The 12,402-nt window shown below is 40.3% G+C and overlaps 1 protein-coding gene across 4 annotated transcripts in view; it reads right to left on the bottom strand.

Annotated features, from left to right (window-relative positions):
• scml2 (Scm polycomb group protein like 2) overlaps positions 1–5,562 on the bottom strand; it is a 32,235-nt gene extending 26,673 nt beyond the window's left edge. For 3 of the 4 annotated variants that reach the window (XR_013933820.1, XM_080439062.1, XM_080439064.1), the window contains exons 1-2: positions 5,492–5,562; positions 472–567 (exon numbers count right to left, since the gene is read on the bottom strand). Coding sequence is in view for 3 of the 4 variants with exons in the window: in XM_080439062.1 (XP_080295188.1) it covers positions 472–493 (22 nt within the window). In the remaining variant the exon portion in view is untranslated. Of the gene's footprint in view, positions 1–471; positions 568–4,813; positions 4,861–5,491 lie in introns of those variants that run through there. The other variant, XM_080439063.1, reaches the window with a different exon arrangement.
• Between the last annotated feature and the right edge of the window lie 6,840 nt (positions 5,563–12,402).

Below are 12,402 nucleotides of genomic sequence, written 5' to 3'. Positions count from 1 at the left end.
CTCAAGTACAAATGGATAGATCATCATTTTACTATGTACTGTGGGATTACGGCTATAAAGTGTGAAATGACTGTAGGACGGAGCATAATGTTAAAATGACTTAATAACACAAACAAGAAACCTGCAGCTAATCCTCACAGATTTGCATTCTGTGTTGAGGATGCTCAAACGGGGAGGTTGTTTTAATAATCGCCAAGTCTCGCAAGCCAGACTGTTTACTCCCACAATTTTCAAATGCTTCCGTCATACATTCGGAGATTGTGGAATAGTTGTCTGGCTACGCAAGACTAGTAATCACCTGCATTGAAATGGTGTCTCTCATGCTAGTGACTACAGTTGCTGCTAGAAACCAGATGGAGTAATTGAAATAATGTGAAAGAAAATATCTTTATGAGAATACTAATAAGAGGATTGTCATTCATACTTTGCTTTAGTTTTTTTGTTAGTGTTATTGAAGCAGATTGTGCCTACCTCTGTGTGGTGTTCTACCCATGATGACTATGGGGAACCGCACTGCTCCAGCTGGGGCGAAATCGGACAGGACCTTGTTGATTCCTTAAGCGTACACTGGAGACAAGAGCACAGGAAGGCATAGTTCATCCTCATGAGCTTAACATTGCTAAACTGTGTGGCGAAATATTCCTGGGAGGCCAGAAATAGAAAAATACAAGTAGTCTGCCTTTTTGTGTGTTTGTGTGCATAGAAAAGCAATGTAAAGGATGCCTATTTGAAGGTATTAAACAGTTGTTTTCATTACACAGTGGTCTCCCACCTCATGTTTTTTACTTTGTATCTTTGCTTTTTTGAGAACCCTCTGCACTTTTTTGTGTGTGGCAGATCAGAAATAGAATCAGAATCACTTTACTGCCAAGTATGAAGTTGACACAAGAAAATGTCTAAAGAACTATTTGATGGCTACATCAAGGCTACATATAGTCACTGTTACAGAACTATAGGACTCTGATTACACAGGAATATCCAAATTGTTAACCACCTTAAACCCTATTTCAAAAATAGTGGGAAAATATAAGCTATTTCCACTATGTTTGAATTTTTTTGCATGGATGCCAGGTTGAAAGTCATTAATGTATCTCTGAACGTGTAAAATGGAGACATAAGGGTTTTTAGACTCCAGATTTTACTATATACTGTGCAACATTACTAGACAATGATGATGGAGTAATACCTTTAGTGCACATGAAAAAATAAATCCATACAGACATTAACATTGTGGCCAGTTACAACAAAGTATGCAAAACTTAGTAACGAGTTCAGACTTTCATTGTAAAACCTTGGATCACTTTTCATTTCAAAAGGTGTTGATTATGAACATGTGTATCCACAATATCAAAACAAAAAGTACCTTTTGGATTTCTGTCCTTTTTAAACATGACTTCTGCTGTGTAATCCAAAAAGTTCACCTATTGTTTTTAATGTCTCACTTCTAATTACACTGGGGATTTTATTCTGCAGATGAAAATGTTGGACCTTTTACCTATTTTTTTGGGGTAATAAACTAACTATTGATTATTACTCCCATACTTTTGGAACAAGCATATAATATCAACTTGTTTAGCAGGTTTGCAGACGGAATGGAACTATGGTATTTTGCAGTTTCAGTTGTCAAGGGGAAACAACTTTCTATAATAGTCTACTGAAATGACAATACAGTTGTTACCCAAGTCTGCTGAGCAAATCTGGTCCAATGATCCAGTTCATGCTTAAAATAAGAGCATAGCCTACTCTTCCTGTAGTCATTTCATGGTATCAAATCCAAAAAGCTGAGAAGCAGTAAAAGTATTCCAAGATGAATGATGAATTCCAAATTGAATCTCTGGAAATGGGAAGAGAAGTTGCAATCGCTCCAAATGCAGAAGAGGTCTACTTTTGTTGTCTCAACAAGTTAAGCGTCCAGTACAGTGTATTCTATCTGTCCTTTGCCTTCCCCCCTCAGTCTTTAGCTGTGAATCCCTTTGAGTTAGGGGCCATAAAGATTCCAAGCTGCCATAAAAAGCCATTAAGAGGTGTGCACGCAGGGAAGTCTGCTAGCTAGACATGAAAAGGATTCCAACTCCACTACCAACCCATCTTCAGACTGGGTTTACTTTGAGCTGGCCTGTCTGCTTCGTTCAAAAGGGTCAGACAACTCCCCCACCCCAAACACACCAGGAAGCACTTCATTTTTACAACCTCCATTTCTCCCAAAGCACTGATCTCTGATTAGCGGACTGCTCACCAGCGCTATACAGAAAAGATGTGAAAACGGACCCAAGACATGTTGCCTACTGTTGTGATGTCAGCAGTTGTCAGAAAGTTATTTAATTCATCTTTTTGTTGCTGTTGTTGTCATTGTTTTACAGAAAATAGTCATTGGGTGGACTTTAGCTGAACCTCATGAATATATTTTTTAATGATTTAACTGCCCAATTAAAACAGTTACGATAGGCCTACAGCCCGACACTGTTGAGCAATATAACACAACTTATATGCAAGAATGATTATTATATAATAATAATAATAATAATAATAATAATAATAATAATAATAATATATATTTTTGTATTTATAAACAGTCTGAAATAATTACTGTATGCTATATTGATATATTTTGTGTATATTCCCACTTCAGTATGTCATTTAACAATTAAGTAGCCAATTCCATTCTGTGATTTTGATCGAGGATAACTTAAAACGTGACTTTTTCATCACCAATGGTTTCACAAATATACATTTGAGTTTAGATGTCATCACCTTTGTTTTTTTTTGTTTTTTCTTCACTAGGCAAGCAGGAACATATCTATGTCCTTTCTTCGCCCTATACAGTAGGTGGCTATTTATTTATCTATATACAGTACCTTTATGACCTGTAATTCTCATTGCTCATCATTGCTAATTATTAATTGTTCTATGCATTAATATAGGCATACACACACATATATATATATATATATATATATATATATGTTACAGGGTGAATGGAGAACCAGGGTGATTGAAGAAGGCTCGCTCGTTTTTACCACCCACCCAGCAATTCTGTAGAAGCAACACTAGACACTAGAGGGAGCCACAAGCCAGGCTTGTGCACAAGCATATATGGCCGCGACCACACACACACACACAGTCACACACACACGCGCGCGCGCACGCACACGCGCACATGCTTTCAATGTACTGTTAAGATACTTTTATTGTGTTCTGCTGGCTTTTGTTTTAGTTTCTCCCTGACACACACACACACACACACACACACACACACACACACACACACACACACACACACACACACACACACACACACACACACACACACACACACACACACACACACACACACACACACACACAGTGATCCATGAAAAGAACTATTCTGTCCCTATCGGTTTACAACTCAAACGGCGCTGAGTCGACAAGTGGAGCATCGGCCGGTCAGCGCGGGCACTCGCGCCCGGAGGCGCGAGGGCGCGCTTCCTCGGCCTCAAGCTCCACTTGTCGGCGCGCCTCCGTCGTGGACAAGCGTGTGCGTGTGCACGCGTGTTCAGCGTTCCCCTAGCGTAGCTTCCTGGTTGCTATGTGGGGGGGAACAACAAAAGACAGGTCCCCGTCGGCACATCAAAGCCCCGCCTCTCCGCGTTCTCCTTCTCCTCCTCGGAGGAGGAGGACGGTTTATTTCGCGAGGAGGAGCTCCTCCTCGCCTCACGTAATAAACCCCCGCCTCGCAGTGCCGCGTCCTCCTTCTCCTCCTCCTCCTCGCGAGCCTCGCTAATAAACCCTGTCTCGAAAAGCCCCGCATCGCCCCGAAGCCCCGTGCCTAAAAACAAGCGCTCTGTCTTCAATCACCCTGGCTCTCCAAACACCCTGTGACATATATATATATATATATATATATATATATATATATATACACACACACACACACACACACACACACACACACACACACACACATATAGTTGTTGTTATATTATTATTATTATTATTACACAAGATGTGTGAGTTTTGCAATTATGTAATTTGGCTACACTGACAACGCCCACATACAGTAGGCTAGCGTTGAGTGTGTGTGTGTGTGTGTGTGTGTGTGTGTGTGTGTGTGTGTGTGTGTGTGTGTGTGTGTGTGTGTGTGTGTGTTAGTGAGTGTGATTGGTGGTAAAGATCAGATTCCTGCTGTGAAGCCGTCAGACTTCAGGCAGGGCGTGATGAGCGTCACGGTCAAGCCCCTGCACTGCTTGGCAGTGGGGAGTGGGCGTTACCTAAAACGCTTCAGATCAATACAGCAGCACATCAAAAAGCATGCATATAGTTACTTGAACGTATAACTGTCTAATGGCAGTAACAATACACTGCAGTTCTGTCGTGACTGGGTGCTGGGGTGGGAAGGAGGGTGGGGGGGGGCTGTGTCTACCGACAACCAATACATTTTTGACATGTGCCCCGGATTGCGATATGTGGGGCAAAAGATTCTCACTGAGGAAGTAGAAGATATGATGTCTTTAAAATGAATTTGGAGGAAGTGTGACGCATTTTCATTTTGGTTAACACATTGTGGGCGGGGACACATTGGACTACACGGGCTACGTTGTATCAAGCAACACGACACACTGTCATTATGTCCAACATTGTTTTCGATTGATAATTCATTCACAACAACACGCCAAGCGATTAACACCATATACTGCTAGCCCTGGTCCAGAGCGTTAGTGAGTTCTCTCTAACGCTCTGCCAGGCGCGCTGCTCTGCTCATAGACCAAAAATTCCACTGCCGTGCGAGGTCTCCAACTTTAGTCAAAATAAACAAAACTATTTCGCTACTCACCAGAACAAAGGCAGTTTTGTGTTGTTGAAAGTCTATTCTCCATGGTGGGAAGCCTCTCAGCACCTCACCTTCTCTGTATGATACACTTTTTGGGCAGAAAAAAAAATATGTCCGCCGGATGGAAGTTATATCATTTACTCCACTGCGCCCTCTACAGATCTAAACAATATAAATTGCCATCGCCCAAATCTGTAGAGGGCGCAGTGGAGTAAATACAATAATTTCCATCTGGCGGACATATTTTATTTTCTGCCCAAAAAGTGTATTATACAGAGAAGGTGGGGTCCTGAGAGGCTTCCCACCCTGGAGAATAGGCTTTTAACAACACAAAACTGCCTTTGTTTCGGTGAGTAGCGTTTACTTTTTACTAGAGTTGGAGACCTCGCACGGTAGTGGAATGTTCGGTCTATGAGAATAGCAGCGCGCCTTGCAGAGCGTTAGAGCAGAGCTACGTATACTGCCAGACTGCAGAGTCCCGCAAATGTGCCCCAGTGTTCCTACACTACGCACCAAGCTCAACGTCCTCAAGAAATACACATGCTCTTATCCCCCATACTGACATTTCGAAATTAATAACCATCTGTGGCGCTTTTGTGCACATCTTGGCATATATAACGCGAACGAATCCAATCACTTATGATGTGAGAAACTAATTAGGAAGCATAAAGCCATACCCACCGTTTGGACAAGGTATTTTAGATGAGCGACTCCTCACTTTTCATCAGATGCAACCAAGCCGCCATATTCGGTGCACCTCCGCGCATGTCCAACACGCAGGGCTGTAATTCATATTTTTTCGACTGGAGGTATAAAGGAGTTAAGAATTATTAATTTGTAGCCTAGCAGATTTTAAATGTTTTATATCGGTCCTCCATAATAAACTACGTGGCAAATGGAAACGAAAACACGAGAGTTGGGGTGTTTGAATTAGTCAAAGGAAAGGGGAAATTAAAAATAGCCTCATCAGTTAACTGAGATGTAGGCTATTATAGCCTCTTAGAACTACAATAAAACAGTGTCAGTAATAATTGTAATGGCTATTTCCTCGAGTTAAAAAAAATATGCCAGTCGAGCTTGTAGATCTGCTATTTTCATAGTTTTTGCCTCTTTCTTATATTATTTGCCAATTTGGCCAATGTTTCACAAGTTTTTATAGTATAGTTTGTTGATTACTTTTGATGCAGTAGGCCTAATGGTCTTTCTATCAGAGACATTAGAAACAGAGAGAGTGTAGAACATACCTTCCTGATAAATGAAAGTTTATAAATAAGAAACACTTAAACCATAGGCAATTATATTATAGAGATGTGAGTGAAAGACTCATGTGAATCTGCTAACTATTATGTGTATATATATATATATATATATATATATATATATATATATATATATATATATATATATATATATATATACTTTTTCCCCCTGTTTTTTTCCCCTGTTTATTTACCTTAGAATATCTTTTGATTATTATTTTTATTTTTTAAGTTAAAGACCCATTTAACTTACATATATATCCTCTAAACAGAATCACAATTATTATCAACACAATATTATATTTGTTTATGATTATATATATTTGAATTGCATTTGTTCTCAATAAATGGTATTGTTAGTTATTTTGCAGAGGATGCATTAAGCTATACATAGTTCTGAGTGTTAATTTAACTCTGAGAGAGTAGACTACAATGGACAATACATTTTGTATGGTCTCTGAGTTGAATTACCTCTAAGGATTTTACTGTCTAAGCATGTGGCTTACACATTGACATTGTCATTGGCCCCTGAGTATTCTCTAAGGTCCCTGTAGATTGTGTAGAACATTGGTTCAATACCCCCCCCCCCCCCTCAATGTTGGAGTTGAGGCATTACATTTAGTTTGACTCGGTTTCACGGATAAATATTATGAAAATAGCAGATCTACAAGCTCACAACGCCTTGGGTTGCAAGGCATTGTGAGCTTGTAGATCGGCTATCCAAAAAAAAAAAAGCCTAGCTCTTTCTTATATTATTTGAAAATTTGACCAATGTTTGACCAGTTTTTATATTATATATAGTGTGTTGATTACTTTTGATGCAGTAATGGTCTTTTTCTTTCCTTTTTTTTTTGGTATTAAAAAGGTCTTAAAAGTCCTCAAATTGTCACTTAACTGTTTATCTGGGGACCCCCCCAAAAATCATGTGGGGACCGCCCCTGGGGGCCCGACCAGTCGTTCTTGAAGTGGCGTCCGAGGACCCCCTGGACCCTTGAAGGGGTTCCAGGGGGTCACCAGCAAAATCTGTTAATATGGCATCAACATCAGTTTAACCACTTCAACCCAGTATATAGCCTGGTAAAGCCCCTCCCTCCGGAAAATCTCATTTCCATTTGATGAGATTTTCCGGAGGGAGGGGCTTTACCAGACTATACAGTATATACATTGGCTATTTGAAAATAGCCGATATACATTTTGAATATTTTTGATACATTCTTGTATGGGGGTCCCTGGCAAAAAATAATTTCAGATGGGGGTCCATGGCCAAATACATGAATTCAGGGGTCCTTGACATGAAAAAGATTGAGAACCACCAGGAATGGGTTCAAATGTATTTTTAATTGAATGCATGTATTATCTTGAAATCTTATGAAACTGCCCCAAAGGTTTGGAAAGTTTCTGCAAAACTACCTGTTGATGGTTTCCGTGCTAATATTACCAACAATCAAGTAATGAATCTCCAGTGTTGTATCATTGTCAATTTCTACAAACATTGTCATTGTAAAGTTTTGGTTTGTGTTGTACAGGACCCCTAGGGGGTTACAGGGGGGCTGCTGAATGTTGTCTTCATTTTTTTTCTTGTTTCATAAACTAGCATAATTAGCATTCCTAATCTGGGGGGAACATTAATTTTGTAAAAAACAGCAAAGCCTGTAGATCAGCTATTTTCTGTGAAGAGATTTGGTGCAGAGAAAATATACAGACCAAGTACAGAGCCAAGTATTGATTGAGGGATTAAGACATTAAGTGGTTAAAGGTAGGGTAAGTGATTTTCTTTGGTTAAATGAAGTGTTAAATAGCACTATATTCTGATAGTACTCATTGCTATGGTGTTTGTTCAGTAGCAGGAGTCTCCTAGCCTAGCATGGCCAGACTAATCTCTCTTTTGCAATGGCAGATTTGTCTGGAACCAGGCTAGGAGTCTCAATGTCTCTCCAGCTCTTTATTAAACAGAAAATGCATTTTCAGGTCAGGATACCAATTTTATCTAATCAGGATAGAGAACTCAGACAGGATACAAATTAAACAAGTGAAATTGGAAGTGATGACAAAAAATAAATGAGCAGACAAATGTTTAACTGGAACACTATAAAAATTAAGCTGATACTTTAAATGTCTGAAAATGCACATTAACCAACATTGACAAGATAATGTGTAAACAAACAAACAAAAAACATTGCCTACATAATTGTAGAACACATGGTGATGGTGCTGTCAAACAACAAGTAGCCTATAAAAAGTTTAAACTGCAACTCAATTTTATACAATATGCAGTGGGGGTCCCTGCTTCGTCTCTCCTTCAGCTAAGGGGTCCTACCTGAAAAGCGTTGAAGACCCCTGACATACACTTGTTCAAGCCATAGAAGCAACTGCTGGACAGCACACCATGACCCGCCTTCTGGACCACAAGTTTGGTTTACTGTACGGCCATTGGCTACAAGAGAAACGTCCCTGATGCTATTGGCTAAGACGAACGTCGCTCAAAAAGGAATGACGATTTTGCTGCTATAACCAGCTGATGCTGAGGTGATGAACACGGAGCCGTTCTGGAGGAACTGTTGATGTTCTATCTCTACATGGATACCTCGCCATCGGTAGGTATGCCCGTGGATTCGATCCGTTCTGTATGTGCGTGAGTACGATGTTGTGTTTGCGCTTCAGCGGGTGTCCAGCTCTTATAAGCCACGCGAGGTTTGATCGTTCCATATGATGTTAGTAATCAGTCAGTCTTCTCCACATCATCATTTTCATGGACATGATGATGATGATGATGCGCTGAGGGCTTCATTCACGGACAGGTTCCTCACGTTAGACGACATAATATCACAGCGGCATTTAAAAAGGGGCTCTTTCGTAAGGCTGGGGCTGCAGTGGCAGTGTGTCACCTTTTTGTTTGCACGGAAATATATCTAATAATATTGGGGTGATCATATTATGCGAACGCTATTTGTGGATATTGTTGTGCAACAGCAGCACTGTCGTGAACGTGGTCGATCATGTTGTACGTTCTGCACTGGTTACTGTGTGTAGGCTGAGAAGCGCGTGGACAGTATTGGAATGGAATGGAATGGAATGGTGGTGCGCTCCGCAGTTTCAGTGCCTCTCTCTACCTGTCTCACTCAATCTCCATCTCTCTCTTGCCTCTCTCTAGTCTAGTGTGTGTGTGTGTGTGTGTGTGTGTGTGTGTGTGTGTGTGTGTGTGTGTGTGTGTGTGTGTGTTTGTGCGCACGCACGTACGCGCACGCATGCACACACACACACACACACACACACACACACACACACACACACACACACACACACACACACACGCAGAACAGGCGTTCGCATGATTGATTATTATTATTAGGTATATTAGGTTATTGCATAAGCCTATGGTGAAAAAACACTAAGGAAAAAGTCGCTCTCACTGGCTATATAAAAGACGAAGGTCGAATCATTTTGTGAATGATAATCCTAACTGACATTTGTTGCCAGGGGTTATTATTTCTATCCATTCTATCAATATTTCAGTATAGCCTGCAGATCCTTCAACCTTCTTTCCATTTACAAACTGTCGATCATATGGCCACAAAGAGTCAGTGTTGTCAACATATGGCTGTACATGGTATATATATATTGCATACAAATTCTAGACTATTGGGTGACGTGCCGTGACAGATTTGTATTGTTACTAGCATTCAGAATGACAATAATATTACATGAACTAGACCAGCGCCTCGGCCTACTTGGGGCATGTTGGGAACGATGCAAGTGGGGAATACATACATGGTCATCATACACGTTATGATGACCTTCTCTCTCCTACTTCCCGTACTGTGCCTTCTGTTCTCATCTCACCCACTTGTCTTCCTTCTCCCCTTCCATCCCAACATTGCTGCCATTATTTTATCATTCTTTAGCCATATTATGGCTTTTGCCCACTTTCTGTTGGCTATGCGGCACAAACGTTAAGCGAAGCTCTGCCAATCAGTTAAACCGACGGTTCGTTTTAGCCAATCAGGGACTTATACTGGTGAGCGGCACAAATGTAACTTGATGCTCCCCTAATCCCTGAAGCCAACGGTTTGGGTTGGCCAATCAGGGAAGCCGATGCATGCAATCATCCGAACACACTGAGAATTTGTGTGTCCCACTCCAGACAGATATACAAAAAAAAATCAGTTCTCGGAAGCCGAAGGTTACCGCTGGTGACCTTGGGGTCATATGAGAGTGAGACACACACAGGCCAAGTTTCAGAAGCTTCAGTCGGGCGCTTTCCGCGGTACGAGTCTGCCACAGAGTGACAGACAGAGATTTGGTGAATTAATAGAAAGATTAATAGAAAGATGACGTTCATGTATCTGTGATCGATTTGTTATGCCCAACCTAGTAAACTTTAGGCGAGACTCAATGGAGGGACTAATGAATCATTTCCTCTCGAAATAGTTTTGGACAGAAATATGCGTCATCTCATTCAAATCAAAACCATTTTGTTTTGTAATACAGTCCATTTCCAAGATAGGCTCGCTACCATACTGTTTGCTGTAGGCATTTATAAAATATTATATTGATTGAAAATCACCTTCTCTAAGACAGCAGCAACTCTATTAACCCATTAAGACCTGAGCTGAGGCCAATTCTACAAAATGTCTTCTAAATCCTAACAGTTTTTGAAAAAACCTATGTTTCTATATGAGTGGTTCTCAAACTTTTTCCTGTCAAGGACCCCCAAAATGATATGTAGTTGGCCTGCGGACCACCATCTCAAAACATTTTGTTTGAGGGACCCCCAGAAGCAAAGATTTGAGTTACAAATGTTCACTTTAAATGTATATATATTCAAAGATTTGCACAAATCATAGTGTTTTGCCAATTATTTTGGGGCACTTGCAATATCCTCTCGGCCCACCAATGGGCCCTGGGCAGGGCATCGCTATAGGTTGGGGAATGGGGACACTACACAGGAAACCACCCACACAAGCACGTTAACCAAATCAACTTGAAAGCTCCCCTGTCTGAAGAACCTCTGAAAACCAAAACTAAGTCTTCATCGACGTTGAATAGTCTTCCAAAGGGAGAATTGGGTCCTCAGAACACGATTTGAAATGATTTGTAAACATGTTTCACTGTGGCTGTTCTAAACACCAAACACAATAATATTTGTAATTATTTTGACTGTTTTTAATTTCTAAAGCTGTAATTGTGTAAAATAACTATGACATTTACTAGAATATCAGAATGTATGAAGGAAGAGCAAATAAATTGATAAACAAAATATAGAAATAGTATCAGTCAGTTGAAAACCTACATACAGCAGACAGCGGGATGGTTTACTGTTAAGCATACAATTATGAGATCATGGGTGAAATTAGCTTCATGGTTTTCATGCATGGCTTACTGTAATTTACGGGACAGTAAATACAGTATATATTACTGAACAAGTCATTCAATGGCAGTACATACAGTACAGTATTGTACAGTACAGTTAAGTATACAGAGTAAATGTATTAGGCGTTAGCAAGAATGTTAATTGTCATTCCTAAGTCCCTGACATTTAACAATAAAACAAGATAGCACAGTAGATACAGTATGACAAAATACAAGGTAAAAACAGAATACAAAACAAATGCAGTGAGAGTACAATGTTTTGATTGATTGATTGAATACTTTATTAACAGTTTGCAAAGACAAGCACAGGGAAGTACAGTTCAATACAAGGTCTGTTAAGAGGATTTTAAACTCAAGAAAGCACTATGCCTTGTTTCCATTGGAGTCCTTTGTCCTCAATTCGTCGAAACATTTAATGACAGACAAATAAATTAATAAGTTCTAATGTATAATTAGAATTAGAACTTAAAAATAAGCCTAAAATACCGTGGCATCTAAATAAAGGAGAGTGCGAAAATAGTAAAATAATGTAACATGTGTGAAATTTTAGAGTGCTGCTTTTCCAAGTTCCACCTGGACTCTCATCTCTGCAGCATTGTTTGTCCATTTCAGGGTTAGTGCGTGGCTGCAGGGTGAATGTGTGTGGGTGTTGGAATGGGAGTGGATGGAAGAGATAGACTAAAAAGTGTGTGGAAGCCATGTCTTAAAGTCCTGAATGATTTAAATGTGTCGGGAAGCAACTTTACACTTACATGTCCTAGTTACTGTAGCTGCCATCTGTGTCTGCAGCACCACTCAGCCTATGCCAGTGGTTCTCAAAGTGGGGTCTAGGGACCCCCAGGGGTCCTTGAGGGGGTTCCAGGGGGTCCCCAGCTAAATTATTGATAGGAACCAAATGCATAATGGACCCATAAGAGTCCATTCTTAGAGTCATGGGGGTCCGTGTTCTGATATGAATACCAA

Source organism: Gymnoscopelus braueri, assembly GCF_963280865.1.
Source record: "Gymnoscopelus braueri genome assembly, chromosome: 1".
In the NCBI taxonomy this organism is placed as follows: Eukaryota; Metazoa; Chordata; class Actinopteri; order Myctophiformes; family Myctophidae; genus Gymnoscopelus; species Gymnoscopelus braueri.
This window is presented reverse-complemented; position numbering and strand designations above follow the sequence as displayed.